Below are 19,266 nucleotides of genomic sequence, written 5' to 3'. Positions count from 1 at the left end.
GATGTCAAGCCCTGGTCAACAAATGTGAGATCAGAATTTCACGGAGGAGACGTCTGAGCGGGGCTCCACAGGCTGACTGGCCTCCACTCCAGGAGAAAAGGACATTCTGAGTGAAAGACGTGCACAGCCAGAGCTGCGGGCGCAGCGGGGCGTGTGCTGATGGAAAGGCAGGGGTCCAGGGGACGGGGCTGGAGAGACAAAGTGAGGAGCGGTCTCTGGGAGAGACAAACCACACTTCACGCTGAAGGGATGGGCGAGCAGAGCCCGGCCTCTGCAGGGCTGCCTTGGCCTGGGTTTTCCAGCTGAGGGATGGGTTTGGAGAAGCAGAGACAGCCTTTCCTGGAGGTGGGGAAGGACCCACGCTCTCCATCTGGGAGCCCACTAAGGACTGGGTGCTGAGAGCTGCACAGTGAGACAGGGCAACATACCCCAGGCACAACGACCGCAGTGTCACCGTAGAGACTACTTGGAACGGAATGTGTAAAGCGCCTGGTACAATAGTGGCACAAAGTAAGCCCCCAATACATTGCTTTCTCAATACATTAGTGTTTCTTTTCTGCTCCTACTACCGTGAGCTACAGACCCCAGGCCTCTAGATGGGATGATGGATGAAGAGATGAGATTTCTACACTGAGAGCGGCCTCCGGTGGGTGGCTGGATTGTGACAGTGGCTAGGCAGCAGCATGCCCAGACTGGTTTGGGGCCCTGGGATGGACGAGGAGGACCACCGTGCTGTAAGAGAGTGGGTAGCACTTTGTGAAAACTAAAAACGGACAGGGAACAGCAGGACAAACCCAAAAGTGACCCCAAAGGTGTGAGATTTGTAAGGTAGGAAGGCTGCCGGTGCCACTGCCAGGGCAGTCATGGAGAATGAGCAGGGGCAGAAGCCAAAGTTTTGGGGAAAGTGACTCACCAAGGCAACCCCACCAGCTGCTGACCTCGACCCCCGGCCCAGAGCCTCTCGTGTGGACCACGTCCCACCATCTGCACTCTGTGAGCCAGATGCCCCAGTGCTCTGATGGCCTTGACTCTATTTTTCAACCCTTTGGCAAGCCACAGCCTTCTAGATTCTCCATCACCTGCTCTACCTCTAAGGCTCAAGTCAGGGCAATGGGCAGATAAATAGCAGTCAAGTGCAGAGTTGCAAGGGTTCCAGTGTGGGTTCCATTCCTATAATTCTACACTGTTACTTAGGAACCAACGGTTCACAATGACTCCCAGGTGTCCTCTGTCCCCTTACACACAAGAGGTCTCACCTAGTCTCACACCAGGGTTTCTCACCCTTGGCACCATCTCCACTTGGGGCCAGTGGTTCTTTGTCGTGGAGGCTGTCCTGTACACTGTAGCATGTCTAGCAGCGTCCCTGGTCTCTAGGCACTAGATGTCACCCCCAGTTGTGAAAACCAAGTCTCCAGACACTGCCAAGTGTCCCCCGTGGAGAACCATTGCCTTATCCTTTGAACAGCTTTCTTTTTTCCTAAACATGGTGAAGAGTAAAAAATTCAACGTTAATCCATTAGTAAACTTGTTTATTCTACAACCCTCTGGGTGGGGAGAGTGGAGGAAACAAGACAGAGTAAGGTGGAAAAGCTCTGTCAAAAAGAAGCAACCGGCAGCCTGGGCACTGATGAACAGAGGCCAATTTATGGTGACACTTTGTCATTTTCCATCACGTGCACCGCTTTCTTTTCTCCTCCTACTCCTTTTCTTTCTGTCCCCTGCCTAAGCCTGAGGACTGCTGACTGCTTCCAAGGACATCATTTAACCCAATGAACTTGAGCCAAGGATTGAGCTGTTCATCTTCCCCCTCCCATCCATCCCACAGACATCCACCCACCTGAAGGGGCTGCTGCCCTCTGCACCCCGTAGAAACTATGGCCTTATAAGGTGCTTCATAACTATCTTTTTTATTGTTGCCTGAACATTTGAAGGTATTAAAAATTTTTGTATGACTGAAAGCAAGTTTAGGAATAGAGTAAAGTAGTTTATGTTTGGAAAAGTTAGAAACCAAATTGCAGTTAAAGGCTCCTTGTTCATGCCTGGCTAGTCCTGGCAAGAGATACCCAAGGTACGGCCAAAAGCCACACCTCATCATGGGCTTTCTCCAAGGAAGCACACACTGATTCTCTGAACACAAACGTGAACTCCAGTTTAACAGGGTTATCAGTCCAGACTTGGCATGGGAAGACAGCCTATGAACAGGAAACGCTGGGCATCTGGCCAGTGTGGGTGAAGTCCTCTGGGTAAGGATCTACATGCAGATCTGCAACGCTACCCAGCACCGGTCCTTGGAGATATACCATAAATGTCAATTTCTGCTGACTGCTGTACTAGACATCTGTACAGACTCCTAAATTGAGAATCCAAATTTTAACCTTTGAGCTCTCAATATTTTTTTGATAGATAAGAAGTGATTTATTAGAATAGGATGCTGGTGAGGCTTTCAAGCAGGCAGGCAAGCGTTGCGCTGCCCCGACTACTTAGTGGGTTACATTTTCATAATCAGAGGAAGACAGGGGAGGGGGAGAAGACCTTCTACATCTTTCTTGAATAGACATCACGTTTCCATCATCGGCTCCTCCTCCAGGTTGGGCACAGGAGTTTTCTTGTCCCTACATGGTCAGGCCAGGACTGTCATGGCACTTTGGAAAAATTATTTCAGGTCTCAGTACGATGAGGGTCTTTCACTTTGAAATGTCACCTTTCCATAAATGATTGTTTTCTGTGTGTGCGCAGAGCATGTGCTGGGGGTCATTAACTTGATGACACCACTGGGCAGGTTATAGGCCTTATTCTCCAATGTGTTTTATTGTCTTTAGGGCATTGTGCAAAGAGCAGGTCCTAGGGGTCAAAGAGCAGGTTTGGGGGGTCATTAACTTACTGGAGCTCTCTATTTTTTGTGCATTTACTGAGCATGGGGGAGACAGCCGTGAACAAGACGGACACTGTTCCGGAGCCCATGGGGATTATCAATTACAAAGAGGTGTGAAAAGCACGACGCCTGGCGGGGGGCTGGGTACCAGGCACAGCAAGCATAGAGTAACAAGAACGCTGGGCTCAATTCCACTGCACACTTACTCAGTGTTCCGTCTATAAAACGGGGACCTCAGCCCTACCTACCACCCAGCTGGAGGAAGCCTTAGCAGTAGGCATGAGGTGAGATCACAAAGATGGGGGCATCTGTACAGCAAAAGGGCTCTGCAGAGGTAGAGGTTTGCTCACAGCAGTGCTCAGAGACCACAAGGATCCCAGTGAGGAAGCACCTTGCTAATCAGGAGGAGTAAGAGAGGGCTGTGAGGTGCTCTGAAGCCCTCGGACCCAGTGGGGGACCTAAAGGGTCAGAGGGGAGGTTTCAGACACAGCATCACAAACCTGCTTCCTCCCAATCCCATCACCGCTGCACACCCAACAGCCTGGTCACCACACCTTGGGAAATATGCTCACCAGGGAGCCCTGATCCTGCCAGCTGCTCACAAGCAATGCTGCTTCCTACCCCTACCGGCTGGGTACATATGGCCCCATCCAAATGTATTTTTCAGAAAGTTCCTCATGTTTTTATTTATTTTTTATTCTTTTTTTCATCGTGTTTTTAAACTCAGTGGTGAAAGAAAGTGCTCAGTGACGCTGTAGAAAAGAACAGGACTAGGCACCAGAAAACCCAAGGCCTGATTGAATCCGCTACCTTCCTCTGTGGAATTCGGAGGGCTCCTCAGCCCCCAAGTCTACACAGTCATAGTGAAAGATTCAAACCACGTGGGTGAGAGTTCCCGCAGTTTTGTTTTGAAATGAACTCAAGCCACAGGTGGGTTAGCTATGACATGCCCTCGGCGAGAGAGGTGCCCTTGGCGAGAGAGGTGCCCTTGGTGAGAGAGGTACCCTATGCCTTCCCCAAAACAAAGTACACATCGACTAACAGTGTTACTTAGGAAGCTCAAAGTTCTCCTCACCTTTAAAAACTCACCACAAACTTGAACAGAGGAAATCTATTAGTTTGACATTTACCGCACACCTACTATGTGCCAGGTGTTGGGAACACAGAGTTAAAAGAAACAATATAGCCATGTTCCTATAGAATACAACCCAAGCCCTGGCCCAGAAGTGGGGAGGGTGGTGAGAACGGCCAGGTCTGAAGCTGATGCGTGGAGAGCAGTGAGTGGACTTGGCAGCCCTGGCTCCTGCTGCCTGAACCGTCCCGTCCCCATCGGCCAGCGCACAGCCACAGATCTGGGGGCCAGCCAGGGCCCCGGCCAATGCAAACACGTTTCACACACAGGTTTGGTCTTATCATCAGAATTTTTTTTTGTGGGAGGAGGTGAGAGCCACATCCTTCTATTCTGCCATCTTGATTCCTCCTCCCAGAATTTATTTTTAAAAAAGCAGTCATTCCTTTTTATTACTTTTATTACTAACATGTTGAAAATGTCAGACCTTTGAAAAGTTGAAAAAATAGTATAACCTCCATACACTCATTTAGATGTATCAATTGGTAATTTCTTGCAGATATCATGACACTTCACTCCCTAAGTGCTTTTTAGCACCAGACTTTTTAAAACCATAAATACATCTTATAAACAAAGGGAATGGGTAAGACTAAAATTAATTTTTTTATTTTACAGAAGAAAAAATATATATAGGTGGACTGTCTCTCTGCAAGCAGTTACCTACTAGAAAGCAATTTAATTAATTACAAAGGGAAGCCTATGGGACAGCATATCTGCAGCAAACACTGTTCAAATAAATGGAGAACCATGTAAGTAATTCTTAATCGTTTGTCTATTGTAGGGACCCAACCTGGAGAAACGAAATCCACAGACAAATCTAAAATCTCTTTTGAAGCAAGGGTTTCATTCTTCTTCGCTAGCGAACCTTTAACCAGAGCTAGCAGCAAACCGATGAGTTAATGTAACTGGGTAAGGACAGTGCCAGTGAGGTATATGAACAAACGAAAGCTCTGCTCTGTGCCAGCCAGGAAGGGCACTGGGTTAGCCCATGGGGATGGGTCAGTACCGCCCACTCCCAGCCCCGGAAACCATGGGAGGCCAGGCATGGCATCCCTTGAAAAGGCCAGCACTGGGAGAGAAGGTCTCTCTTTCTCTCCTCTTCCAGCCCTAGGAGGTGGTACAAACCACCAGGGAGCCCAGAGCAGGGGGCGGGCAGGATGGCTCTGATCCCACACCAGATCATCAGTCTCGATTGACCGAGAGCTGCATCTATTTGTCATATAAATATTTGGCCTAAAATCAACTGCCAAGCAGTTTCATAATATCCAGGGGTATCCCAATTATTCAAGGGTTCTTATGAAATTCTCAAAATAAGTTTAAATTCATTTTCATTTAAAAAAAAGAAAAAGCATGGACTTCCCCGGTGGTCCAGTGGTTAAACATCCTCCTGCCAGTGCAGGGGACACGGGTTCGATCCCTGGTCCGGGAAGATCCCACATGCCGTGGGGCAACTAAGCCCATGTGCCACAACTACTGAGCCCGCACTCCAGAGCCCACACACTGCAACTACTGAGCCCACGCGCCACAACTACTGAAGCCCGCGCCCTCTGGGGCCCGCATGCTGCAACTACTGAAGCCCGCGTGCCTAGAGCCCGTGCTCCACAACAAGAGAAGCCACCGCAATGAGAAGCCTGTGCACCGCAACGAGGAGTAGCCCCTGCTCACCGCAACTAGAGAAAGCCCACGCGCAGCAACGAAGACCCAGCGCAGCCAAAAAAAAGAAAGAAAAAGCTTGTGGTATGTCTTACAAGATAGCCTGTCATGATATCAAGCAAGTGACAACAGGTTATCACTGAATCTGGCTGGAAACCACTGGATTTAAAAAATCATAATGAAACTGGCTTGATGCTGAAAATTGAGACGCAAACTCATTTTCACTTTGAGCCTAGGAAGTCCACCTAATTTGGAAAATTACCTAATATTTGGCAAAACAATTCAGCAAGTGTCCAAAATACTGAGGGAAACTGAACTGTGATCCATCCGCCAGGTGGGAGAGAATAAAATGAAATCCTGAAATTTTTTGTTAAAAGATTGAATCACAAGACTAGGGGAAGGAAAGAAATGCAGCTGCTGGGACAGATTTGAATTTCAGGTAAGCATTTGATTCCAATATCATGCAATTTTCGTCAAAAACAAGAATTCTCAGCAACTGAGAAAGAACAAGAGAGAACAAGCGGCCAAGAGAGGCAATGGGAAGATGGAGCAGGGAAGCTAAGGAGGCTGTGCCCCGGGTGAGGCCCAGCCATGCCCCGCGGGGGCCTCCTCCTCACTCTGATTCCGGAGGAACCAGGCCTCTGGGGCTTCCTGCCCACCAGGGGGCACCCCCCTCCCTTCTGCCCCCACCCTGCGCCTCACTAAAGCAGGGCTGGGCTTGAGGGTTCCAGGAGGGAACTGCCTGCTACGCGAGCAGTGATGGAGCCTCGCCACCCCGACGGGAGGTGGTTGGCTTCTGGCTATTTTTCCAGGAGTATTGATGGTGACAGGGTGATCCCTGTATTCTTTGGCCAGGTCCCCATCTGCAGCCAGGGGCACACCCTCCAAGGTCGCTGGGGCAAGGGTGCAGTCAGAGCCATGTCTGGTGACCCTGGAGGCATGCCCACCAGTGGAGGCACCAAGCCCCCAAGGGGTAAGCTCCCCAGCTCCCCAGGCGGTGACTCGCCCAGGGTCACATAGCTAGTTAGCACAGGCCCAACTGGAACCCAGGTCTCCCAACCACAACCCCCAATGCACAGCTTTCCACGTTTCTTCAGCAGTGGGGCAGCAGAGGGAGTCAACCTGTGGGTGGAGCCGGCCGCTGCAGCAGACACTTGGATGAGGTCTATGAACCCAGAGAGATGAGGCTCTTTGACTTGTCTTAAGGGCATAGAAGGGAAAAAAACAAAAGCAAGTTTATACTCATAGGGAAACATAATCTGTGATTATAAATATTTCATGAGCAAAGAAAGCGGTACTGACTGAGAGACTGGGGCGGGGAGGGTGGACAGCAAATTAGATTCCAGTTTGCAAAGTGATAGGGCAGCTGGGAAAGCAGCAGAGCTGAGGCTATTCTGGGCTGTGTGCTGCCAGGGCCTGCGTCACAGTCGGGGAGCGGTCTCTGGCCCCCAGCCCCTGGAAACCACAGCCTTCCAGTGGTCAGCACAGAACACCTTGGGAAGAGTGTTTAAGCCCATGGAAGACGTGAGCTGAGGGGGGATGGCAGGACAGTCATTTGAAAGACTCGGGCAAACCTCAACAGGAGGGAGGCGGGAGCAGGGCTGGAGCAGGGCACCTGGTGCCCTGTAGACCCGTGAAAGGATGGACGCATGTTCTGCTGACTGAGGGCAGGGGAAGAAGTGAGCCCGACCCTAGATAGCGAGTGCCCTTCAAAGCTAGAGGGCAGCTTTGGTCAAGCTGCCCTGGTCAGAGCAAAGGCCATGCCCTGAGCAGGTGGTGCCAGGCTGAGAATGACAATCCCGCCCTTCCTTTCCCTCAGGACAGGGGTCTCTTCCTCCCCCAGCCTTCCGGAAGCAGCCCAGAAAGCAGAGGAATTAAGAACTTGCTGAGTAGCAGCTGCTGCAGCTGGGGAGACACTCCCCCCTGGCAAAGCAGGCCCCGGTGCAGACGATTCCTCCTCCATGGCCAGCGTCAGCTGCTGCAGCAGAGCAGCTCAGCCAGAGTCTGCCAGCCCTTCCAGAGGGCCCGGCGAAGAGGGCTGCTGGCTCCTAAAATACCCAGAGGCACCTTGAATCAGCCTTTAATCAGAGCAGCCCTGGGGAGCGGTGCATGCCTTGACTAGGAAGATGGAAAACGAAGAGCCTTCGCTTCCCAGCAGTCAAGGCTGAGCTGATGAGGCTCCAAGTGTACCCACTAAATTCGGGAAAACCAGATTATTATCCTCTAGACTCACAGCTAGTGAGAATCAGCTCAAGATGGCAAGGACTCATCAACTGCAAAAGTAAGACCCCCGGACATTGTGGGAAGACCCCTGCGTTGAAGTCATAGGATCTGGCTTTGAGACCAGCTTGACCATCTGTTAGTTGCAGAAAAATCACGTTACCTCTGAAACTCAGTGTCCTCATGTAAAACACGGGACCAGTGGCCGCCAAACCGAAGGACTGTGAGGAACACCAAGAATGCACGTACACATAAATGCTTTCAAAATAGACACTAAGTGCTATTCCAATTTAAGAGATTATTTACATCCAGCTACCTACTTGACACCTCTTGGACATCTCAGAGGTGCCTCCATTCAGACGCCATTCAGCTGCTCGTCCTCCCCCACCCTCCGGCCTCTCCCAGAGCACCCAGCTCGGTGTTCTGCAAGACCAACCATCCAGGCACGGAAGCTGGACACCTGAGACACATTCTTGGCCCTTCCCCATCATCCTAACGCATTGCCAAGCCCAGTCAACTGCACCCGCTAAAGGCTTCTGCTCCCCTCCTTCACCACCGCCCTAGGCCAGCAGGTCATCATCATGCAAAGCCTACGCTCATTGACTCTGGACTCCCTCAGCCCCACTCCACAGTCAATCCAACTGTATCTCCCCTCCCACCACCCTGACCCTCCTTGCTGAATACCCTCCAACAGCGTCCCAACGGCCTCAGGCTTCCCAGGCTTGGCTGGCCCTGCTTCTCCAGCCCCATCCCACACCACAATCCCTCCTGCTCGCCCTGCTCCAGCCACATCGGCTTTTCCTTTGAGTCCCTGGGACTCACCCCATTCCCTTCTGCCACAGGGTTTTTGCATATGCTCTTCCCTCTGCCTGGAACACTTTCCCCTCCTCTATCACCTAGCTAATGCCTGTCCATTTATTTTTACTAAGGTATAAAGTATACTGAAGTGCACTGAAGTATATAGCTCAATAATTATTTAGATGTATACACTCACGTGACTCCCACCCAGCTCTAGATTTAGAACATTTCCAACACCCGTAAGTTTCCCTTGTGACCTCTGTGGTCTATGCTCGTCCCCACCCCCCCAGGTAGCCACTATTCTGACTTCTATCACAATGCCTATTCATTCTTCAGAAGGCAGCCGATGCAACCTTTTCTCAGGGAAGCCACCTCCTGTCCCACGGAAAAAGTCTAACCTCTCCGTCGAAGGCACTTGTTACACTTGGGGATCTGCATGTGTTGGAGTCATTAGGTGATCTGTGTCAATTTGCCCAGGAGAGCACGGACATGTACTTATCCTCACCTCTGTTTCCCAGCGCTGGCAGCTGCAGAGCAATGATGACAGAAAACAGCTGATGCCTATCAAGTGCTTATTATCACCAGGTACTCATAGGCACGAACTCATTTCTTAACCCACCGTATCAAGCAGGTACCATTATCATATCCCCATTTTACAGGTGAGGAAACAGAAGGTGTAAGAAGCAAAATAACCTGCCCAAAGGCATTACGTCTAAGTGGTGGAGTCAGGATTGGAACCCAGGCAGTCTGGCTACAGAGCGTGTGTTCTTAATCATCATGCCACTCTGCCTCTCAGAGGCCACTGGAATGTTTAATGAGAAGTGCCCAGGACAGTTTGAATGAATAAAGGAGTGACTTTAGAAATGAGTTGAAGAGATTCCATTTAAAGAAACTACGGGAGCACCCCAGAACCTCCCCAAGGAGACCAACAAACAAATGGGAGGTAAACTGTCACTGAATCCCCTGCACAGGCCCACGATTTGGTGCTCTGCAAACACCGGAGCTAGTGTACTTCCCCAGGAGTCAGGAAGCTGTCTGCTCTGGGCACAGAGAAGCAGCCGGTGCCTAGCAGAGGGCACCCCATGGTGGAGGAAGGATCAAGGTGTGGGTTCTCTCGGAGGGTGGAGGCCACGCTGTGCTGGAGGAAACGATCCCCCCGGCTCCATTCATGCTAACCCAGCAACCCAGTCACCTTCATACCCATTTAGCACCTCCGGCCCTCTGACACAGGAAGATGACACTCTGGAAGGCAAATAAACAGTTTGCCTGGCTAGAAAGTGAGATTCCATTGCGTATCTACAAATTGGCATTTGGCTTGTACCCCAGTTTTCCAGAGCCTGATAATCCTGGGTGAGCTCACAGGCTACTGCAGGCAAAGACCACCATCTCATGTGGCACCTTTTAACTGTTTCAGTACCATTGACCCCATGGCCACACCCAGACAACTCAGGAAGAAACGTACAGGAAAACATTTATTTTCTCACAGCACACTGCGCCCCAGGCTCCCTCTCAGCAGAGGCACAGCTCTCAGAACGGCTCCATCCATGAGCCCCCAGGCAGCCGGTGCCTGGGCTCTGCTCACACGAAGTTCTGGGCAATGGCCAGCACCTTGGAAAACTCGCCTTCCCTCTGGCGTAGGCTGGTGGGGATGGGTGTCTTGATTCGGGTCCCCACAGGGTTCCCGTTGTCCTCGATGAGGACCACGTTGTTAGAGTCGAACCTGGGGGTCATCCTGGGACCAGGCATACGATGCCCCACAATAAGCGCCTTTTTCTTCTGCCCCTTGATGGCCAGCAGGATCCGGTCGCCCACTTTGCCCACCCCGTTCTTGTTATAGACGTGGATGCAGCGAGGAGGGCGATGGTACGGGGTGTTTCCCAGGGCACTGTTGTCCACCACACGTACCCGCGTCATCTTCTGAATTGCACCAAGGCTCCCAGTGGTGCTGGCGGAAGAGGAAAAGAGTCTGAGGTCTGCATCTCTGCTGGTCAGGGCGCAGAGGCCTCTGCCAGACCAGGCTTGGCAGCGTGCACATTAGCAGGGCCCTGACAGAGGCGGTGCCTGGGAAGGCTTCTCTGTGCCCAAGGCAGTGCCCTCACAGTTCTTTGCAGCTTCTGCTGCCGGGTCAGGACCTCGATCTGGATGGGTTTTAAAGAGGACCTGATATTCTGTTACAACAAACTGCATGGCAGACTTAATTTAAAGCCTTTGGTTTCCAAAAGGCCTCTGAGGATTAAGGGAATACCTTATGGCCCAGGCCTCGCCCACTGCCTAGCCTGCAAAACCTGCTCCCCCAGAATACACTGATTACCAAATGTCCCATCTACACGTTGCTGAGAACCAGAAGGTACAAGTGAGTATGTCTGCTAAGGGAGTCCTTTGACACAACATAGCAGAAACTGAAAATAAGTCAAGGTAACAATCTTTTGTTTTAATGTATTTTTCCCCACTAGAAAGAGTACCTATTAAAGGCAAATAAGCTATTATTAAGCCATCTGATGACAGTGGGAATTCTAGTTTGCTGCCACTAGGACCCTAGTGCTGGTGTTCTCCCGGGTGACCCGGGGTCCTCTTCTCTCATTCCACATGCCTACCCTGGGCAATGTTCTCTATCCCCGTTGTTTCCAGCTAGTAAATTCCATCTCCAGCCCCACTTCTCTCCTATCTTTTGGTCCTATATTTCCACTCCAGCTCCTCACATGTCCTACAGATGCTGCAAACTCAGTAGGTCCTATAGTGACTTCATCGCCTCCCCCTGCAAACCTCCTCCCACTGCTGTGTTTCCTGCCTAGATGATGGCTTCTACAGAAAATTCAGCTCCTGAGCCATAAACCTCTCTCCATCACCATCCACTAGCTACCCCATTCTACTGACACCACCTCCTAAACACCTCTGTCCTTTCCCTCCACCCCCGTCGACACTTCCTTCATCCAGCAGCTCACTCTCTTACACCAAGACTATTACGTTAGTGTCCTAACCAGCTCCCTGAGCACGTCACTCCGCCAACCAAGAGCTCTTTTTAGAATATAAAACGGAGGCCACTCCCCTGCTCAGGACTGGTCAGTGGTTCCCCACCGTATACACTGTCAACAACCTGGCCTCTATGTACCTGCCTTCTGAGGTCCTCTATCCTGCCACTCACACATTCACTCTGAGCCCCGATGGCCGGGAACGCCTGGAGCTCTCCAAGCGTGCCTGGCCTCTTGGCCCTCCCTGGGGGCCTGGACAGGACCTGCCCCCATTTGCCTTCTGGGAAGGCAGCTGCCATCCTCCTCTTTTCCTCCTCTGCCTCCTGCTCCTCCTCCTCCGTTAGCAGCCCCTGCCTCAGGCCTTCCAAAGAACTGTACAAGCCTCTATTATTATACTGGTCACATTTTCTTAGAGTTATTTGTTTCCAACTTTGCTCCCGTGGCCAACTGTGAGAACTCTTCCAGGGCAGGAAGCAATTCTTATTCATCTCTCTATGACCAACCCTGGGCACAGGGCTCAGTAAACACTTGCGGAATGAGTGCACGAACGGGGCCAAAAGGCATGTTTGCCAACAGGAATGCAACCTGCGCTCTCCGCCCTGGCTTAGCATCTAAACGGGGAGGGGAGAGGTTGTCAAACTTCCATCATGCTTGAGTTTATGGTAATAAGTATGTGATTTAAAAATATATATATATATTCCATTTTTAAGAGAGAAGGGTTTCCCCCCTTTTATTTATATGTTTTTTTAAAATGAAGTATTATAGTTGATTTACAATGTTCTGTTAGTTTCAGGTGTATGGCAATGTGACTAAGAATGAGTATATATACTCATATATATATATAAAGTATATAGATATATACTTTATATATATATATAAAATGTATATATATGCATATATATGTATATAGAGTATATCTGTGTATATATATGCATATATGTATATAGAGTATATATTTATATATACACATATATATGTATATATAGAGAGTATATATGTGTATATATGTGTGTGTATATATATAAAGTGTATATAAAATGTATATGTATATACATTTTCTTAAAAGAGAAGGTTTTAATGCACTGGAGAAATGATAGGGTCGAGAGACATCGGATTCACTGTAAGAGTCTGGCAAGGATGGAGGTTTCATCATTCTCCATATCCATTCCCAATCCCGTCCTCAACAGCAATATCACCTCCTTACCTATCCCCTCACCTGGCCTGACCAAACTCCAGTTCCATCTATGCCTTTAGATTTCCCTGACCCTAAGCCCACCTTCCTGAGTTTCCACTCCCACTCTAGTCACCAATACCCCACCCTGATGGGAGGCTTACTCAAAGACACAGCTTTAAGAACTTAATAGGAAAAGTTACCTGAAACGGCGTTGGCTCAGTGCTCTGCTCACGTGGGCGAAGGGGCCCCAGAGCCCAGTAAAGAAAGCCATGGGATCCCAAGATGGCAAATCCTGCAGGGAAAAAGGGGGAAAAAGGATTTATTTCTAAGTCAGTGTCCACACTCACAGCCAGTAGTTTTTGGTGTTTGGTGTGTGTTTTTTTTTTTTAAGACTTTTGGGGACTTGTGTGGGAGATGGCACTTCGAGCACAAGATCATTAGTCACTAAATATAAACCTTAGTGGTTAAAAGGTACGCAGATGATTAGATGGAACTCCAGCTGCAATTTTGCTGATTCATATTCTAACTGGGGTCAGAGAGCTGGAATGGCCCACCACAGTTTTCGCTGTAGGTAACACAACAGCACAGAGAATGCCTTCATAATTATATCACTTCCACAGCACGAATCCTCTGGGACACACCCAGGCAGGAACCACTTCCCACATCCTCCACAGAGGAAAACCTGCACACTGGCCCCTTGTTGACACTCGTGTGCCTCCTGAAACCAGAACTTTTACTCCCTGGAGGAAAGTAGATTATCTGAGCAGCTGCCCAGGTTGTCGGTCACCACATCACCTTTCTCCCAAATGTAAAAGACAGAACACCTGGACAACTCAAGGTTAGCAAAGCAGTGCCAAAGGATGCCCTTGCCAAGTCACTGACCAAGGCCTCTATTTGGGTCGGTCTCCCAAATGACAATGTAACACAGAAAAACTACCTACTCACTGTACAGCAGAAACTAACACAATATTGTAAAGCAACTATACCCCAATTAAAAAAAAAAAAGAAAGAAAGAAAGAAAAACTACCTACCCCACACTGCAGCTGAAAGTGGGCTTTGGGAGAGCAAGCTGGAGACAAAAGAGCAAACGCCAACCCAACACTGGTGACTGCAGCTTGCAGAACCTCAACCCTGTGCTCCCTAGCACCAACAAATATGGCCATCCCCAGGTTCCTGAAACACCTGGGCACCAGTGAGGGGAATATTTAAGAAAAACCTACAGCCAGCTGGTAATTCCAGCTGCGAGACATGCCTGTTTTCCACCCACATGTTTGGCTACAGAGGGCCTCATTCAAGAGCTCTGCTGAGAAAGCCTCTACCACTGTAGTATTTACACATAGCTTTGCCTGGCATAAGTTCAAAGCACCTTAGATAAGATTTTATTTAATAATGGTGGGGGAAAACTCACTATTTACTTTCAGAGAAATACCTAAACACTCCAGAAATGCTTATTAACTACAATTTAGCCTCAAACCTCAAGCTTATTCGCCAGTGTTTTCCTTAAGACAACCCAGGAAGCGTTGGCCAAAATGTAAATATGAATAGAAACTTATATGCAAAAGAAGGTGGCCTACTTACAGAACTACTAACATCTGACACACAGAATCAAAGACTATCAGATGAGGCCAGTTTTACCTTCACAGCTCGGTAGCCCTGGAGAAGGAACTATGAGCTTCAGCTTCCCTAACTGTAACGTGGGGTTTCCCCACCTGTAACACCTACTCACAAGACGGTCGTGAGGTAAGCCAGGCAAAGCACAGAGCATGATGCCCGCACTCAATACCTATTAGCCCTCTCCATCATCATCGTCATCATATCACGTCCCGTTTCGAAGATTAGGAAACTGAGATAGAGAGAGAGGAAGGCACTTGCATAAAGCCCCATAACTAGCCAAGGGCAGAAGCAGAACCAGAAGTGGCCTCAGCTTAGGTCCAAGGGTCTTCCCTCCACACCCTATGGCCTCACTCTGCCGTACAAAGCCCACTTCACACAGGAGCTCAGGGTGAGAAGCAGCTTTGAGGGTCACCTGGTCTTCTTCTGCTTTCTTTCTTTATGAAAATGTATCGACTAGTTATAATGTGTCTAAGTGCTTTACATTATCATCTCATTTAAGCCTCAAAAAAACTACGGAATGGACACTATGATTAGCCCCATTTTATACAGGAGGAAATGAGGCCCAGAGAGGTTAGATAATCTGCCCAAGTCGCACAGCTAGGAGTGACAAAGCTGAAATCTGAACCCCAGTAGTCAGCTTCCTGAACCCACCCTCTTAATCAGCAGAGTTAACATGGTAACGTTAACTTAAATATTAATATTTTTCCAACTGTTAAATCATCCTTGTTCCATCAAGAATACTGATGTCACGTGAACATTTTACTCAGACCTAACTCAGTGCTTGCTGAATCAACTGAAATGTAGACAAACACCAGGTGAAAGTCATTCACTTTCATCCAATTTAGGTTTTGAATACAATTTGTAGTGTAGGTGGCAAGAAGAGCCACACACTGAGCAATAATGGAAAATTGGCTTTAAAAAAAAGGAATAAAAAAAGTAGCTCTGAAAAGCAGTCCTTCTGGTCCAGGCTGCAGTTACGTCCAATCTCAGCCAAGCCTTCCCATCTGATGCTGGCGGGCCCCTACTCTCACTCCCTGGGGGAAAAGAGGCTCCTCGGCTCCTCCACAGAACCCTCCAGGTTAGTCCAGCGCCACCCACATTCCCTCTCCTGAGAATTGCAACATCCAGCCTCTCCACACTGCATCACTTCCTCCAGAGCATTTATGTGACTCCAAGAAGTGCAGAAGTGCCTGGAGGCTTCCCAGAACTTTCCCAACTTGGGCATAACAAACCCCACCATTCAAGGCACCTCCCTAAAATCTACAGGGCAGCCTGTGCACAAACCACACCCAGGCCTCCTCTCTGTGCCTTGCTGAGAAGCCACCACCACAACCTGGGTCCACCTCTGCCCAACCAAACTGCCCTGGCCCCAAATACACCTCCTGCGAGCAGCTCTGTGTAAGGCTGCAGCATCTGCTGTCACCCCTCCTGCACACCAAGGACATCTGGGTGTCCTGTGCCAAAGGAACTCTCACCGTTCCAACTTTCACTATCCAAACTCAGACATGGAATAAATCTGGTTTTTTGTTTTTTTTTGGAGTTAAGGCTGATAGCCCCTAGCATTCTAGTTCTTGCTACTCACTATCCACAGAAACCACAGAGATCTTGACAACATGGCATCTGAACTCACTATAGGAACTCAGGAATCACACAGACTCCGGATTATTTGTACTACCCTCAAACACAAAAGTAATACATTCACGTCTGCAGGGAGCACCTCCATTTTCACAAGAAAAGACCAAATTCAAAGACTTTTCACTAGCTCTTTGGTGGATCTGATAGTGACCTCCAGACCCAAAGGACTTAAAGACATCAAATGGGCAGCAGTAAGCATTCCTATGAACTTGAAAGCATAAAAGAAGCAAATATACTTGTATATTTGTATAAAAAAAAATCTGTGGTCCCCTCCACTGTCACCCCAGCAAAAGCTCCCAGCAGGTCCTGATAGAGTGCGAGTAAAATAAATACTTGCTGAATAAAATAAATGAGGTAGCCAACAGAAAGACAGATTCCCCCACCCATGGCTCGACACAGGGAAATCCAGACACTGTAGAGATCTCATCTGTATATCGGGAACCAGCACATCACATGCAAACATGCTTTAGGAGAACCATGGTGCTGGTCATGAGAGGATTAGCTCATGCTATGTCTACAGGCCCCCGGAATCATCTCCTGGGTCTGGTGCTTACACTGCCCACTGTGAAAAAACACCATCGCACCACTAAACAACTGGCTCAGATGAGGTAAGAGTAATGAGGGCTGCAATTTATTTCAAAGCAACTGACTGAGCTTGATGTTATTTCCTAGGATAAATCCATCCTGTAGACATAGGCCCTGATTAACTTCAGATCAGTCTGTATAGAGTGCTTTGTCTCACAAGCAATGTTATTCTGAGTCCTGTGTTTGCACAGGAAGCTAACTCCAATGATATTTCCTCCTCTACTCTCACTCGGAGGAGGCCAGGTATTCGGAAGACTCCAGTGCCAGAGATGGCTTTTCATGCCACTTCCTGGTCAGCACTAGTACTGCCATCCCGGTTTAGAGTGTGAATCATAACCTCTGGGGGTGGGGGGATGGGGAGGGCAAGAGAAGGAAGGCAAGAGAGAGAGGGAGAGGGAGAGAAATTACTTAATACAATCCAAGAGCCATGCTTATTTCAAATCTTAGTTTAACTTTAAGATCTCCCTTCAGTTCTGGAGGCCAGGGAGGACTGTAGATTTTAGGGACACACAGGTGAGTTTTTCACTTGGCATCACCTTATAGGTCCCATTGGAAGAACATTGCCCCATGAGAGCAGGGACCGTGCCTGCCCCGTCCAGTGCTGCATGCTCAGGACCTAGAACAGTGCCTGGCACACAAATGGAGCTCAGTGAGTATCTGTTAAATGTATAAAGTTTATCTGCAATTGCAATTCATCCTCCAGCTCCAGAGAGGCTCCATGTTGGTGGGTTGGCGGTCTTTCTTGTGCCCTTCACCCAGGCTCCCAGTAACTTGGGGGAGCTTCCTAGACACTGAGAGCTCATTTTTAGCTAATTGTAATACATAGAGACTGAACTAGAAAAGCAGACAGAAAGAGCCTGATGCTTTGTGAAAAGCTAGAAAGTACCATTACTTGAACTTTAGAAATCAGCAAAATGTTGTACTTAGTATCACAGATCCACATATATTTATACATTGTTTCTACCTGAACAATTTCCATCTTTTAAGTGCCTGGCACATTTCATAAATTTTAAAGGCCTTTCAAGAGAAACAGGTTCTAAAGAAAAGAGACAAAACAAAAAGTTCAGCCCAACTGCAAAAGAGTGTTTAAAGGAGATTCTGTTAGTAAGTGACAGAAGTGAAAAGAAACACTAGGAGAAATCAAGTGCAAAGCCCAGCCACAAAACGGACAAACTCTGCCTAGTGTAAGGATATAAATGTCCTTCTTAATTAAGCAGGAAAAAGCAGAGGCCTGGCAGCTTCGAGGAAACAAAAAACAAAAGGGAACTCCCTGGACCCTCTGCCCTGTCATGCTGACAGCCCTTCCCATCTCCTGCAGGTTTCGCCCCAATCATTCTGGACCAAAAAGTACTCTTATTTGTTGCTTAAATACTCATTACTGATTTGTCCCAGAAGGATTCTCTTTCAGGAAGTTTTGTGAATTGGTTTTTGGTTTTTTTTTAAACATCTTTTGTGAGTTTTTTTAATCTCACATAAGTATACACCTTACAGTTCTCAAAGTACTTTCACACAGATCACTTTCTTGGTTGATTTCATTCTTGAGCACCCAGTGGAAACAGAAAGATAAATAACAATGAGCAACAGTTTGGCGAGGGTTGATTCCTAAGGATTTTGAACAGTTCTGAAGGTTCAACAGAGTAAGTGCCATTTCGCAGGTGAAGAAATTAAGTCAGAATTGCTAAGCGACTTGTCGGCTTGTCCTAGGAAGGGAAGACGGGTAGAAGGCTGTTTCTACTACACCCTGCACAATACTTGCCCGGCTAAGGTGCTGCTTTAACCACTAATAAACTTCACAGAAACAAAAACACCCCACACAGTGCAAGTATTCTTTCTCCTCTCTTAAAGCTGCCACATAATCTTTTAAAACTCAGAAATTTAAAAGCTGCTTTTTCAATAGATATCTGCACCACAAACAGCACAGCCTGGGACCAACGCTGAAGCTGATTCTGATACATTTGCAAAGGTGTGAGTTTTCACAGCGTTACTATCAAGAAGCAATAGCAATCCCTCATTAGCACCATGGGCTGTTTCTACCATGGCTACCAGTGAGGACCCCAGTTGTCAATGTGGTTCACAAAGAAAAAAACATTTCCAGGGTTCTTGTCTCTATCTGTTGGTTAACTATACGTGTTTATTTACCTGTATATTTGTTTGCTCCACCTTGTTACAGATTTAAAATCGTGGTTCTTAAAAATATCTGACAGTTCTCCATTATTCAAGTTGGTTTTTCAATGTGTAGATTTTATCTGTTTCTAGCTTTGCTCCCCTGCCATCCTCACCTCACAGGTGTGCAAACACCTATAGTTCCAGAAATAAGTTTATAACATTCTTGGTATGGTCTAACTCAGAAAAACTGCACAAGGCAAAGGTAAATTCTACTTAATCACATACATATTTCTTTCCTATTAGTACCTCTACCAAGCCAGTGGCAAGGAACCAGGTTTATAGAGATGTCAGGTGGGCAGGCAGGGGGATGGGGGTGGGATGAAAAGCCCAAAGAAAGGGTATCTCCTCCACCCCTCCTCCCCTCCTCTCCTGCCAACTCTGTTTCCTTGGAATCCACTACTCCAGGCCTCAGTGACTCTGTCAAGCAAGGGTCATTGGTAAGAGCAAAGAG

At 48.2% G+C, this 19,266-nt stretch overlaps 1 protein-coding gene across 1 annotated transcript in view; it reads right to left on the bottom strand.

The window, feature by feature from the left end:
- Window positions 1-10,126: 10,126 nt before the first annotated feature.
- MRPL14 (mitochondrial ribosomal protein L14) overlaps window positions 10,127-19,266 on the bottom strand; it is a 12,129-nt gene continuing 2,989 nt past the window's right edge. Inside the window, exons 2-3 of the mRNA XM_059938604.1 lie at window positions 13,016-13,107; window positions 10,127-10,617 (exon numbers count right to left, since the gene is read on the bottom strand). Coding sequence (XP_059794587.1) covers window positions 10,251-10,617; window positions 13,016-13,086 — 438 coding nt within the window. The 5' untranslated portion in view covers window positions 13,087-13,107 and the 3' untranslated portion in view covers window positions 10,127-10,250. The remainder of the gene's footprint in view (window positions 10,618-13,015; window positions 13,108-19,266) is intronic.

Source organism: Balaenoptera ricei, chromosome 11 (genome assembly GCF_028023285.1).
Source record: "Balaenoptera ricei isolate mBalRic1 chromosome 11, mBalRic1.hap2, whole genome shotgun sequence".
Classification (NCBI taxonomy): domain Eukaryota; kingdom Metazoa; phylum Chordata; class Mammalia; order Artiodactyla; family Balaenopteridae; genus Balaenoptera; species Balaenoptera ricei.
This window is presented reverse-complemented; position numbering and strand designations above follow the sequence as displayed.